Source organism: Ursus arctos, unplaced genomic scaffold, assembly GCF_023065955.2.
Source record: "Ursus arctos isolate Adak ecotype North America unplaced genomic scaffold, UrsArc2.0 scaffold_9, whole genome shotgun sequence".
Classification (NCBI taxonomy): Eukaryota; Metazoa; Chordata; class Mammalia; order Carnivora; family Ursidae; genus Ursus; species Ursus arctos.
In genome coordinates, this window is record NW_026623111.1 from 78,701,668 (window position 1) to 78,716,112 (window position 14,445).

Genomic DNA, 14,445 nt, shown 5'->3' on the forward strand with positions numbered 1-14,445 from the left:
TCCTGGTTAAGTTGATTATCACTGACAGGCAAAAGATGCCTCAAGTTATAGCATGGATTCTTTTTTTGGCCTGAAATGCTAATCCAATTAACCGGATAATTACCAGATTTCCATTTCTGGTTTTCACTGTCAGTATTGATTAAATTAACCTCATGGCTGCTGAGTTGGCCCTTTATTTTGTGTTGTTTCTAGGCATTGATTTGTTCTCTGAATCTGGCAGTGTGGCTCCTTTACATGCTGAACCTCCATAAGGAATCCGACCCCTTGAAAACCTTCAGTTCTTCTTATATATCTTCACTTGTCTGTTTTCCAATGTGTCATTCCCTAGCTATACTCTGATACACATCAAAGATATGTTTAGAGATACAGCTCCAGCTAAGTAATTCAATAAAATGATTAGTCTGTGTGCTGGGATTCTTTTTGTTCATTTTTGCTGTTTGTGCCAGTTAATGGAATTTTGCTTTCTCTTATTCTTAAAGAATGTGTAACTTAAGGGGATGTATAGAAGCATTTTTTTCCTAAGGAAAAAATATGATGAATCCCTACTGATTCCAAGACAAAATTGGCCCTCAAAATTTGACAGAAAGAGGCACTGCATCTCCTTTTCCACAATTCACCCATCTTCCTCTGTGTTTGGTTTCCTTGGGTTAAAGACTTAGTTTGTAACTAGCTGGTGTCACTGTTGCTTTCCGGAAGCTGTTGGCACTGTGAATTTAGATAAGAGTCCTGTGCTCTCAGATGTTCAGAGCTCATTTCAGAACTGAATGAAGTAAATCAGCTTTATAGCCTGAATGTAATAAAACTTAACTTGGTTCCTGTTGTGAAATAATGAATTTAAGATTATTGCTGTGACAGCCACATGGACTGAACTGCAAAGTTCTGACTTATAATTTTTTTTAATTATCGGGAGCCTGCTCCATTCTAACTGTTTTGACTTTTAGCTAATATAGATACTAGAGCCGTCTTTACTTTGAATCTCATCGGTCTACACTAAAACAACAGTATTTAGGCCCTAAAGATAGCAGTCATACAAGTGAGGAAAAACAGATTTGTCCACTTTTCTAGTTTCAGGGAAACAATAAAAATTAATAGAAGAATGAAAAAAAAGTCTTTTTATGTCTTCTAGTTTACACTGTTCAATCTGTTAGGGAAAACAAGTTGCTAACACCATTTTCTTAGAGATCTAGCAGTCAAGATCAAAACTTGATCCATAGGCATGGGCCATTGATAAAAGAGCATTTAATCTTTTCTGTAGTCCAAAGATTAAATCAGAGAACTATGTTTCCTGAAATTTTAAGTAAAACTTTCTATAAATACTTCGGGCATATTTTATAGCCTGGAAGGAAAGTGAGAATACTGATGACCGTACAAGTATTTTCACCATTTAACGGCTCCTCTTTGCTTTCTGAGGTACTTAAGACTCAGACCACAAAAGTCACAGGTCATAGGCTATGCATATTGCCACTAAGTGTGTCTGGGTTTAAGCGATCCACTTAAAACCTTTACTAATCTGGAGATATACTCACAGAAATTTGAAAGTGAAGTTACACTGTAAGTCTGAAAAGGAAAGAAGACCCAGTTAACAAAATAGAACATCAGAAACTCAGCCTTGGATCTGAGAAATTGCCAGTGATTTGTTTGAGAATATGATACCATGGATTTTCAGACGCTGAAGTCACCATCCCAGTTCCTTTTTAACCTGGACAAACACAATTCCAACATTTATAGGTTCATTCAGTATAATGACTAAAATTGATTGCTGGATAAAGTACCTAATAAATTTGTCACTAGGCAGAGTATATGTAGAAAATAAAAATAGAGATTTGAGGCACTTGTTTGGCTAATTCAGGCAAAATATTCTTTTCTAAGGTGTGAGAGAGTTTTCATATAGGTTGAATTGTTCAGATTGGTATTAACTGAATTCATTGCATAATTACTGAACTTTCTGTTTTACTTGAGAAATCATGGTTGGTTTTAAAGAGAATAGGAAGGCATTCAGGATATTTCCAATAGGAATGCTCAGCTATAATTACCATAGACCTTGGGAATTTTTATAAGGAAGCCTCTACTTCTAAATTGTGTGAGGTGTTTGGAGTTAATATAGGGTGAAAAGTGACAGACCTCCCAGAAAATTCTCTTTGTATTTTTATTCTTGTTCCTAAACATGACCTAAATTATCAAAATGGTATGAGACATCGTTATCACCCCTGGGCCTATAAATATCAAGGATCAAACAAGAGCTAAGCCATTGACTATTACAGACAAATCACAGTCATCCTCCTCATTTCAACCTCTTTTCCTGCCTTCCGAAGGGACTCAAAGCAGTGCCTGTGGCAGGCCATGCAATGGTAGCAATCTCAACCTCAAATTTTCCAACCATCTCTATCTCCTTAAAACCAGGGTCAGTGTGAATGCTGGAGGGCCAGAAAGAGTGGGCGTTAATTGGGGTCATGCGTAGGCCCTTGTCATAGCCCTTAGAGGCTGTCCTAGTTTATGAGTGTCAAGTATGGTAATTGCCATTCTCTTCCAAGAACTGATTTCTTTGTTATTTTAAACATTGGTTCATTTTTGTTTCAAGTAGAGTTATAGGTAGGGAACATATTCATATGTTCAAAGAAAATATTCCTGATTTCTCTTCCTTGGGCAATCCTTCTTGCTTTCACAGAAATCCTAGTCTAAATCAGGGCACTCTTTCCTTCCCTAGGCTATGCCCATCTTGTTCAGAGCCTTAATTATCTGTCTCCCAAAATTTCATATTCTCATGGTCTAGCTTCTTAGGAACTTAAATAACATCTTTTCACAAAAAAGAAATCCCAGCTTTGGAGTAACAGATCTCTGTCTCCCAGATTGATGGGGGTGAAAATCTGATCTTTCCTGCTAATTATTTAACCAAATTGATGAATGATGCATTTTTGCTTCATGTATGTTTGTCTTTTTCCCCCCCCAGATCAAAGAGTTCTACTCATATCCAAATGAGCCTGTGGCCATAGAAAATCTCAAGAGAGGCCTGGCTAGCCTATTTCAGATGCAGTTAAGCTCTGGAACCACCAACGAGGTACTTACTAATATTAAGGATCCAGAATATTATTTGTCAATAGTTACCAAAATTGCTCATATGGATTTCTATTTGTAGAAATTCAGTAAAACTTACTACTGTGGTAATGCTCGGAAAAGGTGAGTAGTGTGATTAAGTCTCATTTACATGTGAAACAGAATTGCCATTTACCCCAATTCGTACTCAAATACAGGGTGAAGGAAATTAGAATCCATTATACTAAGGAGACTTATGGAATGACTAAATGATAGAGATGCAGAAAACGTTGGGGAGCATTTCAGTGGCATCACTGTACCTCACGGTCCCATGGGGACCTTATTTAAGATATGGATTCCCTGGGGCGCCTGGGTGGCGTAGTTGTTAAGCGTCTGCCTTCGGCTCAGGGCGTGATCCCAGCATTCTGGGATCGAGCCCCACATCGGGCTCTTCCGCTGTGAGCCTGCTTCTTCCTCTCCCACTCCCCCTGCTTGTGTTCCCTCTCTCGCTGGCTGTCTCTATCTCTGTCAAATAAATAAATAAAATCTTTAAAAAAAAAAAAAAGATATGGATTCCCTGCAGAGATTCTGATTCGATAAATCAGGGAGGTCCTGAGCATCTGTATTGTAACAGTTTTCTCAGACAGTTTCGATGCATTGTCAGTCTGGGGATCCAGTGGTCTATACCAACCCCCTTCATGTCACAGATGAAGAAAGTTAGGTTAAACTAGAGAAGTTAAGTGGCTCCCCAGTATCCCACTTTGAGTCAAAGGCAGAGCTGAGTCTGAGTACCTGTTCTGAATTCAGCCATGGAAACATCAGGAGCCCCAGTTTTCAGGCTGCTTCCCACTGGAATTTAAATGGTCCCTGTGAAAATCCCAAACATTGTATTTTCACTTTTCTTTTTAGGTAGATATTTCTGGGGATTGTAAGGTGACATACCAGGCTCATCAGGACAAAGTGACCAAAATTAAGACCTTGGATTCATGCAAAATAGAGAGGTCTGGATTTACAACCTCAAATCAGGTATGATCGGTATCAGCCTCTTTAAGGCATCCAAATAATTACATTTTGTAAAGATTAATTTAAAATGATAGAAGAATAAGGTAACAATATAATTTGGGAGCATTTATAATTTTTAGTTTAGGGTATTGTTTCACATAGTACCAAATGAAAAGGTTTATTTTCATATGTTATAAGTTTGTGTGGTGAAGGGAAGGTATTAAGAGGAAGCTCTTATGAAGATTAGAAGAGAGTTTGCTATTTGGCTTGATTCAAAGATAAAAAACTGATTGTTACAATGACAAATGTTTATTTATTTATGTATTTATTTAGATCTTGGGTGTCACTTCAAAAGCCTCATCTGTCACTACCTATAAGATAGAAGACAGCTTTGTTATAGCTGTGTTTGCAGAAGAGACACATGCTTTTCGGATGAATTTCCTACAAACCATTGCAGGCAATATAGTATCAAAGTAAGATAATGATGAAATTTAAATTTCCTTTCCTATTCTTTGATATATTATTATATTTGGTTTTAAAATATACATGTTAGAAGTGTTAAATGTATGTAGGAGATATATATATATATATATATTGCTTCCTCATTTTGACTGTTAGCTTCTTGAAAACTGTGATTATGTCTTGCTCACCTTTAGTTTTCACATCATCTACACTAATATATGGCATATTTTTTTTTAATTTTTTAAATTTTTTTCTTTTCTCTTTTTCATTTTCCATTGTCACATGGGTTATTTATTTTATTTTTATTTTTATTTTTTAAATTTTTTATTATGTTATGTTAGTCACCATACAGTACATCATTAGTTTTTGTTGTAGTGTTCCATGATTCTTTGTTAATATATGGCATATATTAAATAGTTTTTAATAGAATTTCATTTAAAATTGTATCAATCATTTATTAAATAGATTTACATTTTAAAAATGCAAACTACTTGATTCATTCTAGTTTATTTTCTAATTTTTCTGTCAGATCTTTCCAATGATAAGTTTAAAAAGTGGTGGCATTTGCATGTTCTCTCCTTGAGATTTTTGTTGTTGGTGGTGTTAAGAAACACATAAAAAGTTCCATAGTAAAGTGATATGACAGAATTTTTGTATTTTTGGTTTATAATACCATATTCAAGCCCGTTATTTCAGTGTGAGAAAATTTCTCTGGTCAGAAGTTCTCAGGGGCTTAGGAACTAGAACTTTCAAATCTAAGACTGTATGTCATTTTCAGATTTTAATTTAAGAGACTTCCTAGCATTAAATGTATTCTATCTTATGCCATCACTTGTCAAATGATTTCTCTTAAGTAGCTCTAATAACAGAGCACAGTGGATGCAGAGTCTTGGGAAAAGTGCCTCAAACCATAAATGCTTGAAAATTTTTTTGAAGTCTCATCTGGATAGAATTTTGCATTTTACTTTGCACCATATCGTTTTCATGTATTTTCATATAAAATAAATATTTTAAATTACTAATCAGGTCTATCAGGTTTCCACTGCCCTATAGCAAACCACTCCCAATTTAGTGGTACAAAAAGCAGCAGTCTTTTTACTATTCTCTCTCAGAATTCTGGGTCTTGCCTTGGCTCAGCGAGGAATGCCTTGTTTGGTGTCTGTTCTGCAGTGGCAGTCACTGACCAGAGCTGGTTAAAAGGTTGCTCCCTCACCTATTTGTTATCTGGACTGGGAAGACTCAAACTACTGAGATTCCCCAAGCATTTCTCTTTATCAACATGTGGGCTCTCAAAATGGCGGCTTCAGGGAGTCAGACTTTGTACATGGCAGCTCAAGTCTCCAAAGGGACGTGCGCTGCTGGCATTCCAGATGAAGGCTACATTTCCTTTAAAGATTTAGCCTTAGAAGTCACATAGTTTCCTTCCACTGTCCCTCTCTTAGTTGGGGGAAATCACAGAGTCCTCCCTAGGATCAAGGATAGGCATGCAGACTCTACCTCTTGACGGGAGAAAGACAAGGTTCTGAAAAAGCATTTCAGGCAAAAATATCATGGAAGGCATTTTCAGTAAATAAGATTTCTTAATAGTCTTAGTTAATAAGTTGTTGTGTGGATGATATTTTCAGAAAGCAGGGCTAAATTTAAAAGAAGTGACATCATATATCTTCTTCAGCATCCAAGCAAGTTTTCTTCCCTATATTCTCTTAAATCTAGACTTAGATTTTCAAACCCTTGAGTAAAATTGTTGTTCCAGAAAGATTTTATAATTATCTTGAGGTTTCTGCTACTGAGATATTGCAGTTTGAAAGACATGGACTTACATAGTGTGAATATATTAGATCTGGTTTGCCAAAAGGATGGCAATCAGTAACTTGTTCACTCAAAAGAAAGCTGCTAATGTGATATTTCTCTTCTTCGCTTGTGCAGGCAGAAATTAGAGCTGAAGACCACTGAAGCAGGTCCAAGTCTGACACCCGGAAAGCAGGTTGCAGCCATAATTAAAGCAGTTGATTCAGAGTACAGGGCACTTCCCATTGTGGGACAGGACTTCCAGAGCGAGTGTAAAGGATGCCCTTCTGTAAGTGTGAACAACTCCGTTGTGTGGTCAGATAGGGGAATAATCATGGCTTAAACTTCGGTTTTTCTTTTGTCTCCAGTGGAAGCTTCATTTAATTCTTTGAAGAATGTTTATAAAGAGCTACCAGCTACCAGTGAATTCTAATGGCTCTAGCACTTAACAATATGCACCCAAGATGATGTGTAATCCAACAATAATTAACAAATAATTACTGTCCACTCATTTCAAATTAAAAATGTTATGGCTTAAGGGCTGCTTCTGAATAGTAATACCTAGAATGCAGTGGGGGATAAAGGGCCTAATGAAGTTTTGGGAAAGCATGTAGTGTCACGAGCATGGACAGGGATCTGAATCCTGAAAGTTCTACCACTGAGTAGCAGTAAGTCCTCAGGTGAAATATTTTACTGAGGTCAGTGTTCTGAGTATTGCTGTGAGGACTAAAAAATGATACCAAGTTCTCTGCTAAGTTAGGAAACACTTCTTTACCATGCCCCAACTCCCCTACAATTCCAGACAGAAATGAGATAGCACATCTCCAAGGCAAACTGTAGATCATCATAACATTTTAAGTCCAACAAAGAGAGCTTTCATTTATCGCATGAATCAGTTGTGTTAATGGCCGTTGATAGGACCTTCGGGTCTAGCATTTCCTAATACTTAGCCTTTTGTCAGGAGAGCAAACCCTTGCTTCATGCTCTGTTGGTAGCTACCAGAAAATGCCATTCCCTTGGATATTATTGGTATTCAGAGAAGTAGAATTATCAAGAACTAATATCATAATTTGCTTAAATTATGCCTGCTTGCTAATTTCTCAAATTTACCAAAATTGAACTAGGGGAAAAACAAAAAGAGAGAATCGTCTTTCTCAAATTGTATTTTTTTTTACATCTTTATTTGAAATATTTCTTTTAATTTTACTATGTTGGTCACCATACAGTATTTCATTAGTTTTTGACGTAGTATTCCATGATTCATTGTTTGCATATAACACCCAGTACTCCAGGCGATACCTGCCCTCCTTAATACCTATCATTGGGTCAAATCCTATTTTTTATTTGTTTTTCTTCCATATATCATAATGTTCCAGTGTAATTTTCAAATGTGTCATATGAAGGTGGAAATTGTTTAGGGAAGTGACTGATGAAACCAATCATCTTTTTTAATGCTATGAACTATTAATTTCTCTCCCTGCTGGTTATTAAAAATTATAAGCCATTTTAGATTTTTGATAATTACTTCTTCATTATTGTAGGAAGGGTTTATGTCTTTGAGGAATTGCTTTCACAATTTCAATACACTGTCACCGTTGCAACCTTTAAAGAAAAAAAATCTGAATTGACACTGGTGTGCTCTCTGCCCTCAGAAATGACCCAGTAGATCTTAAGCTAAGAATAGCTGGAATTTTGCTTTGGAATATCCTCTTAAGATTAGATAACCAAAAAGGATTTGAAAAAGAGAAAATATGTGTCTATTGCTTATTAGAAGGAGTGATTAATTTAAATATTGGTAGCATCCTGATTACCCCAGAATTAGAGAGCTGAAAGTCACTAATGGGATTAAAGACATTATTTACAACGAGGGGAAAAGTGGTAAACTATGAAAAATCAGTTATTTAGCATATTTCAAAGCCAGAATATGTCCCTAATTAGAATTATTTACTATTGTTAAAATCATAATAGAATAACAACAGTATGAGAATTACCTTTATCTAATACTACTCTACTTAACATGTAAGTAATGGGGGCGCCTGGGTGGCTTAGTCGTTAAGCGTCTGCCTTCGGCTCAGGGCGTGATCCCGGAGTTCTGGGATCAAGCCCCACATCAGGCTCCTCCGCTATGAGCCTGCTTCTTCCTCTCCCACTCCCCCTGCTTGTGTTCCCTCTCTCGCTGGCTGTCTGTCTCTGTCAAATAAATAAATAAAATCTTTAAAAAAAACATGTAAGTAATGAACAGTTCAGGCCTCAGGATAGCTAAACATGACATTTCATAGAAACAATAAAGAGATACACTAGGGAGCTCAAGTTATTTCGAAGACTGATTTTCAGTGAGGTCGCAGTACATAAGAAACCTGACACAATTATTCAGCAGTTTATTATTCCAACACCTCCAGCTGTTATCAGAAATTCTGCACAGTTGCGGGATGATCGTCAAAGCCTGGCTTAGGTATAATTCCCTTGGTGTAACGAAAATGACCTTATAGGTCCAGAAGCCTCGGTTCTCTGAAGCTAAGTACTAACAGACCAAAATGGTCCTCTCGCAGAGGAATCGCAAACAGAGTGAGCAGGCCTTTATGTTTGTCTCTGAGAGTCACAGGAGTGTGAGAGGGGCATGTGGCAATCAGGGATATGGACGGTAAGATACAAAAAGCTTCTCTTGCTTGTCAGTTACAAGGCAAGATTTCTTTCTGGGGAGAACTTCCCTTGACAGTGCGGCTGTCCAGAATCCCGAATGGAGTGTGAGCCTGCTGCCGTGTTTCTTTGCAGCTCGCAGAGCACTGGCAGTCAACCAGAAAACACCTGCAGCCTGACAACCTCTCCAAGGCTGAGGCTGTCAGAAGCTTCCTGGCCTTCATTCAGCGCCTCCGGACTGCAAAAAGGGAAGAGATCCTCCAAATCCTCAAGGCTGAAAGCAAGGAAGTGTTGTAAGTTCCCGAATCTGGTGCAGGGCTGTCTGTAGAGAAGCATTTCTGGGTTATTGGTTTCTTATTAGCAAGAAAGACCCTTTAACCAACTGCCCAACTTCCAAATCAATTACTGCGTTGTTTATGCATTTTCATCAAAGAGTTATGCCATGATACAGTAACTTAACAATTACTTGACCAGAAATGTACTAAAACAAGGTTTTAGCAGTGACTCAGAATGGACATTTTTGGAGTGTTTCTGAGTTTAAATCAAGTCTAAATTGGTACATACATAAGGGAGGGCAGAGCTTCATCTTGACACCATGATGCATGTGCTGCCTTCCTGTGTTTGGACCTATTAATTTACATTTGCAAAGACTCCAGAGTTGATTATAAAAACAAAAAAAGTATGACTTTTCAACTGAAAAATGTGATTTTATTAAAGATCCAGTGATCATACCCATCAAAGCCATTTTTTATATAGAAAATTGATAACTAAGGTAAATAGTCAAAAGAATCTAGAAAAAAGAAATCTGTGCATTATTTGAATGTTTGCTGAAAGTGTGATTCATTGACATGCATAATAGAATTAACTTAATTCTCAGATTTACTTTGTAAATACAAGTGGTTTTTGTTTATATAACCCTAATGATAATTACCCTAATGATACAGAAAATAGCTCAATTAATTTGACAGTCAAAACTAGCCATTACCATAATCAAAAATGGAAATTGGCCAACTTACACACACACCCACATACACATACCCACAGTACCAGTAGCTGTAGTCACTGAGTTCAAAGGACTCAATTCTCCAAGAAGGAAATTGAGCTTTTTTTTCAAGAAGTCTCTTTATTCTTGATTATATTTGTTATTTACTTGCCTTGAGGACATTTTAAAAATTGATAGGAATTCCATATGACTAACCAGAGTTGGTTGCTTTCTTCAAAAATTAAATATTTAAACCAGAAATTGAAAGGTACACAAAATCAGAGATTCTCCGACTCCTGTTTTAATCATAGAACTTTAAAATATATTTGTAGGGTGATTTGTCTTTATAGGAAAGGCAAAGATACTGACAAGAAAAGTTTAAAAATTGGCTATTAGTTTAGAATGGAGATTGAATTAAATTCTAACCTTATTTGTATCCTAAAAACCTTAAGGTAGCAATTATTTGGATAATTTCTTGATGTAGTTTCTAAATCAGATTACAGGTTTCTTCTGCCACCCCGAAGTAGAGCCTTCATATGAAACCTTTTGTCACCCTAAATGGTGTAAAGCAAAGAATTACCATTAATTTACATGGAAAATTTTTGAGGATTTCCAGACCAAAAAAAAAATAACCTCTCTTAGGTTTTTCTGATACTTTAGGACACATGTTGCAAATGGATACACGAAATAAATTGAGATAAAGCCCAGACACTCATAGACACAGTTCTAAGCTATGGTGGCCTGACGCTGAGATGCTGAGTGTAGTTCTCTGGGAAGGGGCTTGGTGGGGCCACACTCGCTGCTCAGGATGCGCACTGCCTCCATAACGGGCCTGCTGCAAAACATGTTGAATGCTATTTTGCTTTTAACCTTTTTTTTTTTTTTTCGGTAAAAGCGGAAATCCTCTTCAGATTTCTTTTGGTTACCAAAAACAGGTACTAATGTAGGGCTTTTGTAAAAGCAAAGTAGCCTAACACAAACTTTGGAAAATCAGAGGATACTTGTATTTACATAATATTGTACCATATAATATGTAACCCCATGTAGCATAGTGTAATGGAAGGGATACTAGGATGAACTAAAATCAGAAGACCTAGTTTTTTTTAAAGATTGATTTATTTGAGAGAGGGAGAGAGTGAGCAGGGAGAGGGGCAGAGGGAGAGATTCTCAAGCAGACTCCCCACTGGGCAGGGAGTTCCACACCGGGCTCCTTTGCAGGACCCTGAGATCATGACCTGAGCTGAAATCAAGAGTCAACACCGAACTGACTGAGCCACCCAGGCATCCCTGGAAGTCCTGGTTTTTAATTTTGACCTCCAACACTGTATAACCTTTGAGCAAATTGTTTATGTTTAGCCTCTCCAAGCCTCACTTTCAACATCTGTAAAATATGGAGAATAATTCCTTCTAGTTATTGTAGCATAGTGGAAGACAGGGTGGTGGAATGTAACATTTCCCAAAGTGTCCATGTTTGTATCCTGTAATTTGCAGAATATTAACAAGTATGCCAAGAGGAAAGAATTCTGTGAGCAACTGAGTTGGAAAAATGCTGGGCGAAACCAAATTGAATAGTTTTCTTGGCTGCAGAAATTTTCAACATCTTCGATTGTAAATTATTATATATGTTTCCTTAAACATTTTCTAAACTTAAATAATCTTGAAGATCACTTTCCTTACAGCATTTTGTAGGACTAGAATCACATGGAAAATAACACTTTGGGAAACACCAATGTATTTAAGAGAGCATGGATACCAGAGTCAGAAAAACCTGAGCTCCAAACCCAGCTACACTTAACAGCTATGGGGCCTTGAACATCTCTGAGTCTGTTTCCTCATATGTAAGGGGGAATTAAACTGACAGAGGTGTTTCATGGATTAAATAAAGGAATTGTATTAATAACAGCATATATTTATTGAGTGTTCTAAGTGCTCTACATAGATTATGTAATCTAATCCTCCCAACAATTCTAAGGTAACTACTATTTTTGGCCTCATCTTACAAAGAAATGAAAGCAAAAGAGAAGTTGCACACCTAAAATTTCTGGTGCAGTACTTGCGTAATAGGCACCTACTAAGTACTCTCTTTCGGTCTCTGCGTCATTCACTACTGGGTTTTTGTTAGGAACAAAATGATAGAGTGCAAGCGTGTCCTTTTTTTGAAGTACAAAGCACTAAACACATGTATGGTGTGTTCATATGATGTGAAATAAACTTACATACATAATGTCCATATTCATTAGTATGACAACTAGTTTCAGAAATTTTACCATCCCAGACTCAACCGGATTCCTGATGACCGGTGTACATAATTAGAACTTGCCTATAGGAGTTCTCGGTCCACATAGCCATTATGGTTGAACATTGAACATGAACATGGTAACTATACCATGGTAATTTTTATTTTTAGAAGAAATGAACAACATCTTCTCCCTCAGATATATATTAAAGTTAAAAGGATTTCCCATCTTTTCTTTAAATAATACCAGCTGAGTTAAATTAGGCATTTGAGAAATGTGTACATTTGCAAAGCTAATTAGACAAAAGAGAATCAGTATTTGAGACCATAACTCTAATGTATCACTCATGGAGAAAAGAATTTGAACCTAATTTATAATTTTGCATGTATAATTTTGACATATAAATTTCCAAATTATGTTTGGCCTTAGGCTATTACAATAAAATTAGTTTGTATATTCTGAGTATACATTGAATTAGAGAAAGAGGTATTAAAGGAGAGGTTTAAAATAAAATAGGGGGATCTTTTTGAGGAAGTTATTATTTTGTGTTTGTTTATATAAAAAAATTTCACTTCTTTAGGAAACTCTAATCAATGGAAAGTCTGTGAATGGTAGAGATTTAAATAATTCCTTAAGTCCACTAAACATTGATATCCATGACTCTCCCTTTTTTGTAGACCTCAACTGGTGGATGCTGTCACCTCTGCTCAGACTTCAGACTCATTAGACGCCATTTTGGACTTTTTGGATTTCAAAAGTGACAGTAGCATTATCCTCCAGGAGAGGTTTCTCTATGCCTGTGGATTTGCCTCCCATCCCGATGAAGAACTCCTGAGAGCCCTCATTGTAAGTCAAATGAACACTGGGAAAATAAAGTCTCTCAGCTACTAGAAAGTTCATTAAGAATCCAGGCAGTAATTGGATTATTTTCTATCCATTAATCCATTAACTATAGTAAACTGTTTCACACAGTGTCTTCTTTACAATTCCTCTAAGATAACATAAGCGGCATTGTAAGGAAATTTAAAGATTATATTCACCTACCATATGATATGATATAGAACAAAATTTCAGAGGAGATGAATTTTGGTTATGCTTCAAAAATTGGTTTTAAAGGTTTTCTTTTGACTTCAAAAGTCTTCATGGCATTTAATATACAATACGTTGAAGAGATACAATTCCTCCAATATTAAAAAAAATTATGTTGGAAACAAACGCTAGACTTCTCTTGGATCCAAGATTCAAAAACAAAATGTGCACTTATCCACTTATGATCTAGTGGAATAATTTATAATCTTTTTGGAAAATGGGACCATTTGAGGACCTGATAAAAGCAAAGAATCTCCTCTTCACCCATATGCAAAATTTACAGACTTTTTTTGGTTCACTGACCCAGTGAACCCAACCCATAAACCCCTCAGGAGTTCATAGACCCATGTAAAGAAGACCTGGAGAGGAGAGATTCTATTAATTCTTCAATTCGAAGTTAGAAAGTGAATTTGTAAGTGTCCGCAAATCAAAATTTTCAATTTGCTATATAAGAACATAAGAACATTTTCCTTAGACATAGATTACGTTGCGTCTTAAAAAACATTTCTAAAAATGTCCCTTGGAAATGTTTAAATGTTTTGATAACCTATTTTATCTCTGTTTGGCTAATAGAGTAAGTTCAAAGGTTCCTTTGGGAGCAATGACATCAGAGAAACTGTTATGATCATCATTGGGGCCCTCGTCAGGAAGCTGTGTCAGAATGAAGGCTGCAAACTCAAAGTAAGTGCAAATCCAATCTCATGTATTATATAGTTCCAAATCATTCTATGTCATACTCACTGAGCTGCCTATCACTGGCACTCCTGATTTCCCTTAGCCTACTCCACTTTCCCTATTTCATAGCAATTATTGTCACCTAACATACTTTATAATTCAGTTATTCATGACGATTATTGCTTATTTCTCTCTCCCACTGAAAGGTAAGATCCATGCAGAAATGAATCTTTGTCTTGTTAACAACAATTGCTTAAAATAATAGCCGATGCATGATAATGTTTAACAGATACTTGCTAAAGAGTGTGAATAGTCTATTAATCCCTCACCATTATATATTTATTGAATGCCCACTACATATGTGGCTTTCAATGGCATGTATGGTATAGTTCTTTTTCTTAGGAAAATATTAGACTCTAGGGCTGTCTCCTAGAGGAGAACTATTTTTTTTAAAGATTTATTTATTTATTTTAGAGAGAGACAGGGAGTGAAAGAGAGTACGAGTGGGAATGGCAAAGGAAGAGGGGGAGAGAATCCCAAACA

The 14,445-nt window shown here is 36.4% G+C and overlaps 1 protein-coding gene across 1 annotated transcript in view; it reads left to right on the plus strand.

Moving 5' to 3' along the window:
- The window catches only part of MTTP (microsomal triglyceride transfer protein), a 45,127-nt gene that overhangs the window by 10,087 nt on the left and 20,595 nt on the right, over positions 1–14,445 (plus strand). Inside the window, exons 4-10 of the mRNA XM_026509667.4 lie at positions 2,948–3,055; positions 3,940–4,056; positions 4,366–4,505; positions 6,421–6,571; positions 9,055–9,212; positions 12,816–12,984; positions 13,801–13,908. Of these exons, the coding sequence (XP_026365452.1) occupies positions 2,948–3,055; positions 3,940–4,056; positions 4,366–4,505; positions 6,421–6,571; positions 9,055–9,212; positions 12,816–12,984; positions 13,801–13,908 (951 nt within the window). The remainder of the gene's footprint in view (positions 1–2,947; positions 3,056–3,939; positions 4,057–4,365; positions 4,506–6,420; positions 6,572–9,054; positions 9,213–12,815; positions 12,985–13,800; positions 13,909–14,445) is intronic.